This window comes from Pelodiscus sinensis, chromosome 21 (assembly GCF_049634645.1).
Source record: "Pelodiscus sinensis isolate JC-2024 chromosome 21, ASM4963464v1, whole genome shotgun sequence".
Lineage (NCBI taxonomy): Eukaryota > Metazoa > Chordata > Testudines > Trionychidae > Pelodiscus > Pelodiscus sinensis.
In genome coordinates, this window is record NC_134731.1 from 3480682 (window position 1) to 3495467 (window position 14786).

Genomic DNA, 14786 nt, shown 5'->3' on the forward strand with positions numbered 1-14786 from the left:
AGTGGATGAGAGGGACCATAAGAACCTATCAGCATTCAAATGGATTTTAATAGAAAAAAGTTCACTAGTAAGCTAACCCTGTAACCATGTACAGGCTAAGCCTGGATCTGTTTCACCTGAATTATAACGAGTTACAACTTAAGCGCTGAGGAGCCTGAAGATTTCATGAAGTGGAACAAAGAGCACTATACACAGTGGGGCTGCCAGACTGCTGCTCACTAGATACAAGCAAGAGGGAACACAGACTGGGCAGGTTTGCTTAACTGTAATAGTTTCTCAGTCCTGAATATGTTTGAGTAACTGGATCATGATTAAACCACCATCAAAACTGCCAGACCTGAAAAACAGCTTTGAAAAACATGAGACCCTTCAAAGTACGCACTGCTTCCTGAAACAGCACATTGCAGAAATAGCATAACAACCCCCTGGTTCAACCGCTCGGGTTTTCTGTCAGACAGAAACGGTTACTGAGGCATGATTTCCTGTTATTCTCATTCCAAAATGAAACTACATATGGGCTACTGGTTTATCCCAGATGAATCACTGTCAACAAACTGCATGTGACAAATTCTAACCCATGCCAGAACTGCTCAGCTACAGCTACTGATCTGAGCCACTCCCAGATCTTCTTTAGTTGGACTAGATTTCATTTTAGTCACATTGTATTGTGGGAAGAGGTGTCAGTGTAGCCAAACAGCCGGATGCAACCTATGGTCTCCTCCATTTCTAAGGAGAGATGGAGACCACAGCACCTGCAGGGTTCAGGACACAGTGCTCCATCCTGATCCATGCAAAAGTGGGTGCACCAAACTCTCATGGATGCATGCACATTTGTGCAAGCAACTGGTCTCTCAGTTCCCTGAGAGGTGCCCATTAATGGCCAAACTCTCTTCCCTGGCATAGAACTGGAACACAGCACGCATGCAGGGCTGGCAGACTGAGTGGAAGGAAGATCTGAATGTGGCCTCCACTCACCATGCCACAGTAAGTGCTTTCTACTCCAAGTGGGAGGATTAGGAGTTTAAAAACGAAGTACTGAACAGGAAACGGGAAGACGGCAGGCAATCGGTACAGGTGTAACTCTTCTGCCAGGTGGAGCCAGCAGCTGCCAGAGCCAGGGTCAATATCTAAGGGTTCCTCATCCATCCAACAAAGAACTGGCTTGAGCCAGTGATCTGGGAAATTGACGCCCCACCTCTGGGTGCCTGTCAGAGGCAAAGCTTCCCCACTCACAAATCTAGAATCTGAGTGTAGAAAAGAAACTTTTAATAAAAGGAAGGGAAGTAACTTGGGATTAATTTGGGAAAACACCACAAGCAGGGCTCATAATCCTAAACCGTGAGTGACAGTCCCACTCCACCTAGGCTGGGCAGTGTCCTTTTCCCCTCAGGTTCTTAAGTCCAGCAACCTCAGTGTCCCCTTCACACACCCAGCCCTTCTCTGCACCCTGCTCAGTCACTGCCCTTGGTCAGTGCAGACCCAGGGATCAGAGGTGCATCTGCAGAGCTCCCCTCCGATCTTGTGTGGGGGGAGGTAAAAAGGCATCTTACTCGCTCCACGGGTCTCTTGCCCTGCTGGCTGCTAATTGCATCTCTCCACCACCGTCCTGCAGCCACTTATCGCGCCACTGCGCTGCTAGCTGCTCGTGACATCTCTCCACCACCATCCTGCTGGCTGTCAGTCACTGTTCACTGCCACTATCCACCTCTTGGCTGTGACTTCTGCCCATCAGGCTCAAGTGATTTCAGCTCCCTGTGATTTTGACTCTTAGCAAGCAGGGTAGAAGAAACACTGCTGCAACAGAACATAATAACAAGGCTTCTAATGATCCCTATTTAATTCTGTTCTTTGAATGAGGAGTAGGTCAAACCAGACCGGGCAGGGGAAGGTGTGTAGCAGGGGCAGGCAAAATACAGTCTGCAGTCTGAATCCGGTCCCTGGGAGCCTCAGCCAGGCTCCCTTCCTGTCCCACTCCGCACACCGCTCAGAGCAGTTGTCTGAGTGCTGTGAGCCTCGAGGGAGGGGTTTCTGGTCAATGGGAGCTGCCTGTTTGCAAGACAGGCAATGCGCAAAGTCCCCTCTTCTTCCAGGCTCACAGCGTTCTGAGCCACACGTGGCCCCTGCAGCTGTTGCGGGGGCATGGAAGGCAGGGAAGAACCCTGACTGACAAACCTGCTGGCTGGGAGCAACCTAGGTAAGTGCCTCCCAGCCAGAGCCTGCCTCTGGCACCCCAGCCCTTCCCTCCCCCCAATCCTCTTACCCCTTCAGGAGTGGCCTGAGGCGGGCTGCAGCAGCTGGTGCCCCAGGCGGAACACGCGATCAACACCCCCGCCTGCATGGCCGTCAATGGAGTGACGTCATCATCAGGCACCCCAGGCACCCTGTGACGTCATCATCGGGCGCCCCATTGAAGGCGGCGCCCTAGGCAACGGCTGAGTCGGCCTATAGTCACAGGTCACCCCGGCCCTCTTCCTGCACTCCTACCCCATCTCAGACCCTACACCACAATCCCTTGCATTCCTGGCCTGGGTCACTACCCCCTCCCAGATCCTGCACCCCCTCCTACACCCTTCCTCCAGGTCACAACCCCATCTCAGATCTTGCACCCAAATCCCTTAACCCCAGTCAGAACCCACATTCCTGTACCCCCTTCTACACATTTCAGTTAGCCCTGCATTTAATACAAACAATACAACAAATTATGTTGATTCCAATGAGCAAAACACTGCTCCATCGGCTGAATATTTAACAAATCTAAGCAAAGCAGAAGCCAAGTGTATTTACATAGACACACCCAGGGAGTTCTCAGAGAATCTTCTCCACGTTTCTGACCAGGACTCTGGAACAACAGAAAAAATGGATTGCTCTCAGGGAATCCTATGTTTTGCACAGTGCATGCTGTAACAGGACTTGGAGAATTTGGTTGGTGCTCTGTGAACACTCACATAAAATGGAATTCAGCCCTGTGCTAGGGAGCTATGCACACTTAAGTCCCAATTAGGTCCTCAATATAGGTTTTACATGGGATATATGTGATGCAAGGGATTTAGGGATGGTCCTTTGCACAGTGGCAAATATCAGCCATACTACAGATGTGAGCAAAAAGCTCAGAGTTCGTGTACTTTACTACCAAGACTCAGTACGCCTTAGTTTAAGGAGCTCCCTCCCCAGTATCCAAAGAAGGAGTTGGTTAATTTCAAATCTGATGTAGCACTTGTTTAAACTGCAATACTCAACAGGCGTCAATAGCCTGATGGGGAATACATTACTTCAAAATCTGAGACAACTGAGAAGGAGAAAAGCGATCGTTTTCAGAAAGACGTCCTACAGCGCAGGGAGAACAGTCCAGAAAATTCAGCAAACACTCTCCTTATCTTCTGACATTCAAAGTTCACTCCCAGTGATAGCTGATGTGTTTCGATGTTAAAGTTACAAAGGTGCCTTTCTGTGCTCTCTGTGCTGTGAGTCCACGTGTAATGGTGACTCAGCAGAACACAGACCTGCAGTGCTGCCTGTGATTCTGTCTGCAAGGGAATTTACACTGGAGAAGCAGCACTGAAAGCAGCTGGATTCTAGTGGGCTAAAGAAAAAGTTATGGACCCTGATTTTCACATTCACTCTAAAGGCCAGGGTAGTAGAAGTAGCCTATAAATAACAAAATGCTTAATAGACAAGAGGCATAAATAATGGGAATCAGTACAGGTTCAACCTCTCTAGTCTGGCAAGCTGGGGACCTGATGCCGAACCAGAGAGTTTATCAAACCACAGGAGGTCAATTTTGTCTAGCAGCATCACTAGCACTTTCACTGCTTACTGGGCTCTGAGAAGACATGTAGGAATAAATTAGAGCTAAATAACAGCACAGAACACTGAGATCCAGGACTCGTGGCTGTAAACAAACTTTATAGGCCCATGGGAAACTTGGCCACAGCCATGATAAGAAGACATCCAGCCAGCTAAAATCATGCTGGACCATGGATGTTCCTGGATCAGAGAGTGCCAGACTAGAGAGGTTCAACATGTACCACAGAACCTGACCAGTGGAGAAGAAAAACACTGCCTGAGATTGAACCTTAATATATGGGGGTGAAGGGTATTTTGGGTGATTCGCTCATCAACAGGAATATATTGGGTCAATTTGTCCTGGCTTATGGGGAAAAATGGGTTCTGCCACTGGGTCAATGGAAGGAAGCTGCTTTAGAATGGAGTTATTTTACTTTGTAAAACCAGCTCTTGCTCACATCATCAATTTGGAATCAAGTCCATTAACAAATTACAAATAGTTTCAGATCCTATGCCTGCCGAATTCTCCCTCCCATTTTATAACAATATTTTCCTGTTTTTAGCAAGGCATCTTCCTCCTGTTGCTGGGTAAAAGTTACCAGGACAATTTGGGCCTGACCCAAATTGTACTAAAGCCAACAAAAAGTTTTTCTAAACTGTAGCAAGTTGGATCGCACCCAAAATGTTCTTAAGAACATGTAGTAAATAAACTGAAAATGGAGAAAAATAATTATCATGGACTGAAACCATTACCATTACCATAGTAGGTACAAAATATTAACAGAGCGTGTTATAAAATTCTTCTTCTTTGCCCTTAGCTCCTATGGGGGCATAGGCCATCAACAATTTCTTTCCAAGCCTCTCTAAGGAAGGCTGGCTTGCTGTTCAAATTGAAATTGTTGATGTTTTTGTAGCATATGTTTATTTTTACAGGATGGGGTTGCTAGCCCCATGCCCAGCCCTCCTTAGTCGCCTCTTACGACATGCTTGGAAGGGTACAGAGGTCCTATTCTTCCTTCCCTGTAGGGCCCCGGAAACCTCCCAGGGTGTTATAAAATTAATGACGTTTTTATAAATCTAATCAGAGCACTGGTACTAGAAACACTTGTACCAAGAATTGTCAAAGCACTTCCTTTTTTCTACTAGAGTAGAACTTGGTTAATTGAAGGAAATCCATAATGGACCCAAATAACTAACTATCAGATATTGATATTATCACCTTCTTCAATATGTCAATTTTTTAAAAATGTCAAGAATGTTGAATTGTTAAATGTTATTTTATATGCAGCTTAAAGTCATATAATGAACAGACCATATAATTTAGGCTTTAAAATGCTTTCTACAAAACTAGCTCAAAGTTACACTGACCAACATGGATGGGTCCAATTATGCTAACAAAGAACAAAGAAAAGCTTTTTTAAATGGTTGAACACAGCTGTACTCTACCTGAACTAGCTAGCAACACCTTGTTTAACCCACTTTTAAAGGAAACAGTTTAAAAACTGTGCAGCTGATGGATCTTAAATGTTTTTAGGATACAACACTATCCCTAAATCTGAGTGCTCTATTCCAATATTTGCCTACTCAGTCGTCTGTTTCACCTTCCCCTTATAGTCTCTCTCCTTCCTTTTCACTCATGTCATCCTTTCACATTTCATTATTCACACATAGCCTTTATTGCACTGAGATTTTTTTAAAACATATCTCACTATTATAGCTCCAATCCTAGTCATGAGAGAAGCACTAATGTAAATTAGCTTCTGGTATTTTTAACTCTGTGTCATGTAGACCTGTCCAGACATGTTGAAGGCTTTAGCACAGATCTTAAAAAAGGATAGGTCCTATTTCCACTGCGAAATGGAACTATGCCTAGCTATGTAGTCCTCATGTGCTCCTTTGAGGTAGGTAAAAGTGATTATCTATGTGCAGAAAAAGAGACAGGCACATGTGACATGTTTAGTGAGTTTAGGAGCGAGCTGGGAATAAATACTGGTTTTCCTTTGTGGCAAAATTAATCAAAGAGTAGCCCTTCCCTGCAGGAGAAATGCTGCATTTACTGTACACCAGGGCTATTCAACATGCAGCCCGTGACCCGTTTGTTTGCGGCCCACAGTGCGGTTTGGGTTTACGCAGGGCTCAACATGGCATTTGAACATGGCCTCCACTGGGAACACACTCCACAACAGCGAGTCAATATAATGGTTTTCTGCTGCTAAGCATTTTAGTAGTTAAATTCCTGGACTGTCATTGCTCATTAAAAGTGCTGTCATATGGGTGGAAATCGGGTAAATATCGCATTTTTATTAATATCAGCAGAACTGACTGTGTGTTGTGTAGTCTTGCCTTAATCTTTGTATTCATGCCCATCAGTGTGAAAGAAGCTATTTGCATATATATATACAACCACACTTAAGTTGCAGCCCTTGGCATGTGCTGTGAGTATCACTGTGACCCCCAGGGCTTCCAAAGTTGAGAAGTCCTGTTGTACACTCTCAAATTCTCCAACAGCCAGCCCATCTCAGGTTATGCCACCGAAAGTACAAATAAACTGCATGTCCCAGCAGAAAGGATCTGCAGTTGTTAAGGCTCTAATAGGGATAGGTCACCATCTGTGATTTGTGCTCCAGAATGCACAAATCCATGTGATATATTTCTTGTGATCATGCAGCTCTCTTTTCAGCAAGTAGGTTGTTTTGTAGTACTGCCCAGTGACCTACTTTTGAAGCCACAATACAAGGAAGCTGTGTTCCTAACTATGTCTCATGCTCTGGCAAAAGGAGCCACCTGTGCAGTTAAACTTGTCACAAGATCTGGATTTTTTTCCAGCCTCATTTCTTTATATAGTATTCACAGTCAGCTGGTGGTTGGTGATACATAGTCACATAAAATTGTCTAAGCAACATATAAAAATGCTTATACTTTGTAAAAAGAAAATTGTTACCTGAAGAACTGAGGGCAGTCAGACCTTCCTAATCTGTGTTTACCTTATGTGTAGGGAGTGATGTTGTAGGCAGGCCAGCCTCAGGATTGTAGAGAAGAAAGGTGGGTAAGATAATACCTTGTATTGCACCAAATTATGTGGATGAGAGACTGAGCAAGCTGTATAAGCCCAAAAGCTTGTTTCTCTCACCAACAGAAATGCTGAGCTAAGGCTGAATCTCCATCATTTACTAACTCATGAGACCAAACTCAGTTTTCAGTTACATACCAGACTTCAGTGGAGTTGTCTGGATTCACAGTGGTATAACTGAAGCAGAATCTGGCACACCGTACATGCAACAAACACAGCCTTATGACTGACATAGCAAACCACTGCTATCCAGAGTGATGAGATAATCACAGAATCATACAACACTAGAACTGGAAGGGACCTCGAGAGGTCATCGAGTCCAGTCCCCTGCCCTCACGGCAGGACCCAGTGCCATCTAGACCATCCCTGATAGTTGTCTATATAACCTGCTCTTAAATATCTCCAGAGATGGAGATACCACAACCTCCCTACACAATTTCACTCTGACCGGAAGTTTTCCCTAATGTCCAGCCTAAACCTCCCTTGCTGCAGTTTAAGCCCATTGCTTCTTGTCATCTCCTCAGAGGCCAAGGAGAACAATTTATCTCCCTCCTTCTTGTGACACCCTTTTAGATACCTAAAAACCGCTATTATGTCCCCTCTCAGTCTTCTCCTTTCCAAACTAAAGAAGCCCAATTCTTTCAGTCTGCCCTCCTAGGTCATGTTCTCTAGACCTTTAATCATTCTTGTTGCTCTTCTCTGGACCTTCTCCAATTTCTCCACATCTTTTTTGAAATGTGGTGCTCAGAAAAGGATAATAAAAATATATAGTTCCATTCTCTGTGCTTATAGGGAATGTGTCCAAATTCAGAGTGCACAGTGACTCTGAAGCATGTCTATACTTTAGCTGCTACAGTGTCACAACTACAGCCATGAAAGGGTTTTTCTAGCTCTCCAAGAGGTAATAGATTCTTCCACTGACCCAGTCTTTCTACATCAAGGGTTAGGTTGGCCTAACTACGTCATTCAGGGCATGAAATTAAGTCTAGCTAATTTGATCTCATGTATTGACCTTGCCTTGAATTTGCCCTGCACAGAGAGGAAAAGAACGGGGGGGAATAACACATGTAATTGGAATGGCTGCATGGGAGAAGCATCTTTACCCTCTTCCCAGCACAGAGGTGGGCTCCATGATGACTCCAAATAAGATGGAACACAGATGGTAGAAAGGAAAAGGGAGAGGTCACAGAACGGAAGCCACAATTATGTGATTCCCATGCACCAAATCAAGTGCGTGCATGTTGGGGGGATAATTAATTTCACCATAGTTCAGCACTGGGCAACAGAGGCTAGTGAGGGGACTGCAGGAGTGGCTTCCTTCACCTCGATGGGCCACATGACTCGTAACCAAGATGGTCTCCCACAATAGTTTTACTAACTGTACTTTCTGACCTAGAATTTGTGGGATGTATGGCAGGAAAAGTCAGAGATTTTAAAAGAAAACAAAATATAACACTGCAATTTGTTAAACGTCTACATATAACATTTCAGGTTATTGCTGTAAATAAGTCTCTCCCTGCTTTCCTGGTTGTGCCTGTTTATCTACCTTTTTTTCTCTGCCTACACATATACCATGTGTATATGTTTGTTTTTTAATTGTATTTTTATTCTGGATGGCTTCATTTCCTTTCATTGTAAACTGGGAAGGTGCTCCCAGCAGGAGCAAACTTGCTATGTTAAAGAAAACCAAATGTGTATTAATCAGAGAAAAAAAGATATTAAATGTATAATTTTGTACAGATTCCAGCTTGTGTTTGAGTGAGAAAAAGTATCAGTTCTCTTTTTTTATTGAACCACAAGTTCATTCAGGTCCACAGGAAGAACTAGCAGTAAGCTGAATTCTACCATGTGACAAATTTTTTGGATCTAGCAAAGCCCTTGTATAACCTTGGTTCAAGGATCAAATGAAGCTCCACTAGTATTTGCAACAATTCCCTGTCAGTTTACATGAGGAAGTTATTACATGACCTCACCAGAACTTTCTATTAAAAACTCTGGTAAATACTAGGTTGAGTTTCTGATTGCAGCGCTTAATAACTATGCTGTTTCACAACACCCCAGTAACAAAATAAAGTTTGGCAATATGCTTTACATTTAGAAGAAAAGTAGTCCAGGAAACTGAAGTTAATGTGATTAGAAAAACATGAATCCTAAGTATGACACATGGACATGCAGTTACTCAACTGACCAAGTTCTAAATAATGAAATTTCTCCACTCTTCTAATAAGCCTGTACTGTTCCTGGCCTGCCTTTGTTTTCACAATTGCAACATACATAGAAGTAGTAACACAGAATATTCCAGGACAGTACAGTTAGTACTGTAGCATTTTACCATAATTTTCAATAAAGATTTTCCCCTTTCCCCAGTGAAATTTAGAGTAAACTTGACAATTGTTATGGACTCTGGAAACACACAAGCACTAACAAACAGATGATAGAGAATTTATCCAAGAAATATTTATTTTCCAGGTATACAGAAAAGTGTGCCTAAAGAATTACAGACCGATAAAAAACGCTGGGGGAACCCAGCAGGGAACATGTTTCTGACACAAAGGGCCTGATCCACCCATGCCCTGCACTATGTGTAATAATTTACACTACTGGAGAATGCCAAGAATCATTATGTAAAGCAACAGACTGTGCTCCCTGAATTCAAAAGGCACAAACTAATGTACTTTGGTCACATTAGGCATAGTAATAAAAGTAACCCCAAACAAGTTTTAATGGAAGTAATGATGGTGGATCATGATAGTCAGGGAAGACCTGCAAGATGGACAGATAGTGTGTGGTAAATCACTGAGAGATTAGCTACTGAGCGTACAAAATCAGTGGTGGATTGAGGAGGCTTGTGAAAATTCTGTTATGTCACCAGTATTCAGATATGAATAAATGGACTTAACCCACGTGCTTAAAACACGAGTGCAAAACATTACCATTCTTACGGCATATTTCTACTACACATTAGCAGCTGTGCCACTGTAGCACATCTGGTGAAGATGCGCTAAGCCAGGGGTCTCAAACTCCCAGCCCACGGGCCATCTATGGGCCGAAGCATATACAGGAGGCTCCCGACTTGCAACCACCCAAGTTCCGACCCCCCGCACTTACAACAATTTTTGTAAGTGCAGAAGAGGCTGGAAACCCCCGACTTACGTCCTCGGCTCACATTTACGACAGGCGCATGGCACCTATCGTAAATGAAGGTTCGCGTTATGACATCCCCGACTTGCGACACTTCCCCTGGAATCAATCACGTCACAAGTTGGGGGCCTCCTGTATGTAATTCTGTTTGGGAGTCCGGACGGCCCAAGGGGCATTCTGAGCCCATCCCCGAAGCTCCAACTCTTCAGCAGGCACACTTGCTCTGCTTCCTTATCATTCCTGTTGCCGCTGCTGCCCCCCACACTAGGTCCCCTCAATAATCCTCAAAGCTGGGTCTCTCAGAGGATGGGATACCATGGGGGAGGGGAGATAGAGGGAGAGTCAGTGATGGAAAGGAGCAGGCCTTGGGGGACAGGTTCAGACATGGCCCTCTGGGCCACAGGTCTCCCAAGCCGGACTGTGAATACGCTCTGATCTGTAGATGATCCTCAGGCCAGGAGTTTGAGAGCCCTGCTGTAAGCAAATGTGAGAGCTGTCCTATCAGCTTAGTAATTCCATTTCTGTGAGATGTGGTAGTAACTATGTCATGGGAGTTCTCCCATCTACACAGTGCTGTCTACATTGGAGCATATGTGTATGTTAAAGTCGGTATAACTACATTGCACCCTTTAGCAGTGTAGTTATACTGAATTGTATAGCATAGATAAAGCCTCATACATACGATGACTTTTCACACTCACTTTGTGCTGGCCTGACTACACTAGGTGCAAGACAACAATAGATCAAGTCCAAGACTCCTCACTGTTGAGAAGTACAAGCTTAGGTGAGGTGCAAAAGTTGCACCAGTGAAGTTTAGCTGAGTACAGACCCATGAATTCCCCACTCTCATTTCAGTCTATGAAAAATCTTAAAAAACAACAAATAGTCCCACAGCACCTTGCGAGACTAACAAAACACATAGATGGTGTCATGAGCTTTTGTGGGCACAACCCACTTCTTCAGATGAATGGAGTTACGGGGTCCAGGCTTTCAAATTTGCAACCTGGACCATTTAACTCCATTCATCTTAAGCAAAGGATTGTGACCACAAAAAGCTCACGACACCATCCACATTTTTTTTTTTAGTCTCTAAGGTACTGTGAGACTATTTGTTGTTTTTTAAAGTTTTTTTCCAGTTACAGACTAACACAGCTTCCCGTCTGAAATGTCAGTCTATGGCAGCGGTCAGCAGGGGCTACATGAAGCCCACTGGGGTCCTCTGCGTGGCCCGCAAGACTGTTGCCAAGCACAGAGATTCTGCTGGTTTCCGTCCGTGTGGTTTTTCTCCGACTGGTATTACTACAGTGCCAGGCACGTGGCGCAAGGCCACGGGCGGTGCGGTGCGCGCCGACGGCACGGGCCATTGTGAGAGCCGCGTGCGTCCGGTCGAAGCGCTGCGACGGGTCCGTCGGCTCATCCCGCCAACTCCAGGGACACAGGCACAGTTGGCAAAACTACCCTCTCGCGGGAGGCCGCCTCGCTTGCGACAGTCTTGCGGCCCCTGAGAGGACGAGCCGCTCCTGCCGCCTGCTCACGCGCCTCGGTTGCCCACGGCCCGTCGGGTGGCGGCGCCCGGTTCAAATGGCGCCAGGCACAGCCCCCCGCGAAGCCGGCCCTGCAAGAGGCTGGATGCTCTTCGCCCTGGCACGAATGGCCGCTGGTCCAGGCAGGAGGGGGGCTTCCCCAACCTGGCTGCTGGGGGCACTGTAGCCATCCCTCCCTCCCAGAGCCGTTGGCCTCCCTTGTGGAGTCCCCCTCCCCCCGCATGAGACGGTTCCCGCCTGAGAGACCAGGCCCCTCCCCCACTGCGGCAGCGCCGCTCCCGAAATCTGCTCCACCGAGTCGCGCCCCTTAGCAACAAGGCTTACCTCACCCCGCGCCAATCAGCGGCCAGCACCGCTCGCCCCTTCCCCCCCGGCTCTTCCAGAGCTTTCTCCCTAGACTCCTCTGGGAGCCAATCAACGACCAGTCTCGCCCCCTCCGCACCCAATCAGTGTCGATCAGTGCCAGAACCCCGCCTACCGTCCTCAGGGGTTGCGAAGCTTCCAGAGCGGTCTGGCAGCCTTCTCACCGTGGCAAAAATCCCTCCGCGCCTCGGAGACTTCGGTTATTCGGAGGGAGAGCGGTGGATTTGGCCGAGAAGGGGACAGGGCGTAGCTTTGAGACGTCCAAAAAGGTTCCGGGAGGAGGAAGGACCCCTATTTCCCCTGGATGCAGGCCCACCGCTGGGAACTATTTTCTGCAGCGCACTGATACTAGCGGGGCGTGACTGCGTGCGTCGACTGCGTCACCCGTCCCATAAATAGGAGCGGGCGGAGACACCCTGTAGCAGTGCGGTTTCGTAGTAGCGGGGTAAAGTCAGCCTTTGTGAAGCAAATTTTTTCGGTTTTCTAGACGAGCGTCCGGGCTAACGGTAGGCGCTGGGGGGCACCTCGGCAGGATGTGAGCGGGAGGGCGATGAGGACAGTGGCGCGGAGAGCGGCCTGCGCGCGCGGCGGGGTATTAACTCGGCCCTGCTCTGTGTGGGGAAGGCGGTTGGGCGCGAGGGGCCCCGGCCTAAGATGGCGGGGGCTGCGCGGCGCCATTCGCTCGCCTTCCCGGAAGAGAAGGGCGCGAGTCACGGGCGCGCATTGTGACTGGGCGGGAAACGGGGTGGCCCCCACATGCCGTAAGCGGCGCCCGTCGCGCAGAGGGGGATGGGGCCGAGCCGCCGTGGGGGTGCGGGGCGGCCGGGACGGTAAAAGTCCCAGAGAGTGGGGGTGGGAAGATGGCCGCGCGGTTTTTTTTCTTCCCCTCCCCCATTATAAGCCTCGCGCTTAGTTCCCTGGTGGGGGCGGGGGAGGGAGCATTTGGGTCCAGGCTCGATCTTGCTCAGCTCAGACTCCCTTTGTGGGCAGGAGATGTTGTGCTTTAAGCCAGCACCATCTTGGTGTTGAGACTCCAGGAAACAGGACTGGGAGATTTGTGTCTCCAAAATATTTCCAAGACTTTCTTTACTGGCATATCTTGAGTCACTTTTTGTACTGCAGTGTTAGTGGGAAGCTTTTGGGGTCTGGGTTTTTGTCCTGTTTTGTAGCAAGTTGATCATTATGGGAAGCTGAACATTTTTCTCGTTCTTTGTACAGTTCACCATGCAGATCTTTGTGAAGACCCTGACTGGCAAGACTATCACCCTAGAGGTGGAGCCCAGTGACACCATTGAGAATGTGAAAGCCAAGATCCAGGACAAAGAAGGCATCCCCCCTGACCAGCAGAGGCTGATCTTTGCTGGCAAGCAGCTGGAAGATGGCCGCACCCTGTCTGACTACAACATCCAGAAGGAGTCCACCCTCCATCTTGTGCTGCGTCTGAGAGGTGGTATGCAGATCTTTGTGAAGACCCTGACTGGCAAGACCATCACCCTAGAGGTGGAGCCCAGTGACACCATTGAGAACGTGAAAGCCAAGATCCAGGACAAAGAAGGCATCCCCCCTGACCAGCAGAGACTGATCTTTGCTGGCAAGCAGCTGGAAGATGGCCGCACCCTGTCTGACTACAACATCCAGAAGGAGTCCACCCTCCATCTTGTGCTGCGTCTGAGAGGTGGTATGCAGATCTTTGTGAAGACCCTGACTGGCAAGACCATCACCCTGGAGGTTGAACCCAGTGACACCATTGAGAACGTGAAAGCCAAGATCCAGGACAAAGAAGGCATCCCTCCTGACCAGCAGAGGCTGATCTTTGCCGGCAAGCAGCTGGAAGATGGCCGCACCCTGTCTGACTACAACATCCAGAAGGAGTCCACCCTCCATCTTGTGCTGCGTCTGAGAGGTGGTATGCAGATCTTTGTGAAGACCCTGACTGGCAAGACCATCACCCTAGAGGTGGAGCCCAGTGACACCATTGAGAACGTGAAAGCCAAGATCCAGGACAAAGAAGGCATCCCCCCTGACCAGCAGAGACTGATCTTTGCTGGCAAGCAGCTGGAAGATGGCCGCACCCTGTCTGACTACAACATCCAGAAGGAGTCCACCCTCCATCTTGTGCTGCGTCTGAGAGGTGGTATGCAGATCTTTGTGAAGACCCTGACTGGCAAGACCATCACCCTAGAGGTTGAACCCAGTGACACCATTGAGAACGTGAAAGCCAAGATCCAGGACAAAGAAGGCATCCCTCCTGACCAGCAGAGGCTGATCTTTGCCGGCAAGCAGCTGGAAGATGGCCGCACCCTGTCTGACTACAACATCCAGAAGGAGTCCACCCTCCATCTTGTGCTGCGTCTGAGAGGTGGTATGCAGATCTTTGTGAAGACCCTGACTGGCAAGACCATCACCCTAGAGGTTGAACCCAGTGACACTATTGAGAATGTGAAAGCCAAGATCCAGGACAAAGAAGGCATCCCCCCTGACCAGCAGAGGCTGATCTTTGCTGGCAAGCAGCTGGAGGATGGCCGCACCCTGTCTGACTACAACATCCAGAAGGAGTCCACCCTCCATCTTGTGCTGCGTCTGAGAGGTGGCTGTTAAGTTATTGTGGCTCTTCCTTTACAAGATTGCCAATAGCATTTGTTTTGCACTGTAGCCCGTCAATGTCTTAATATTGTAAGTTAACTGCAAGTTTCAGTAAATGCTGAACAGTGTATGCTAATAAAGGTTTTTGTTGCACATTATATGGTCTTTGTGAAACTATGCAGTACTTACCCAATTACCAGTTTTAATCTGATTGTGTTCCATGGAGTGGTATGTGGAGGCTTAGGTACTAATTCTGGTCTTGAGTTTACTTTTTAGATCAGAATATACAAAGTAATGAAATC

General features: G+C 47.4%; 1 protein-coding gene and 1 long non-coding RNA gene across 3 annotated transcripts; one reads left to right on the top strand and one right to left on the bottom strand.

Moving 5' to 3' along the window:
- Nucleotides 1–1117: 1117 nt before the first annotated feature.
- Nucleotides 1118–12005, bottom strand: LOC142819199 (uncharacterized). 2 transcript variants are annotated; one of them, XR_012896997.1, is made up of 3 exons: nt 11863–12005; nt 2795–2839; nt 1118–1794 (listed from the first exon to the last, which is right to left on the bottom strand). It is a non-coding gene; the product is annotated as an uncharacterized LOC142819199 (long non-coding RNA). The 2 variants fall into 2 exon arrangements; XR_012896998.1 differs by having other exon boundaries at nt 2785–2839.
- Nucleotides 12006–12248: 243 nt separating this feature from the next.
- UBC (ubiquitin C) lies at nt 12249–14642 on the top strand. Its single transcript, XM_075904356.1, has 2 exons — nt 12249–12407; nt 13120–14642. The coding sequence occupies exon 2, from the start codon at nt 13126–13128 to the stop codon at nt 14497–14499; it is 1374 nt and encodes a 457-aa protein (XP_075760471.1). The 5' UTR covers nt 12249–12407; nt 13120–13125; the 3' UTR covers nt 14500–14642.
- The last annotated feature ends 144 nt before the right edge of the window (nt 14643–14786 follow it).

What these genes read in the sequence shown, in the direction of transcription:
- UBC (XM_075904356.1), top strand. Translation starts at nt 13,126, where the DNA reads ATGCAGATCTTTGTGAAGACCCTGACTGGCAAGACTATCACCCTAGAG.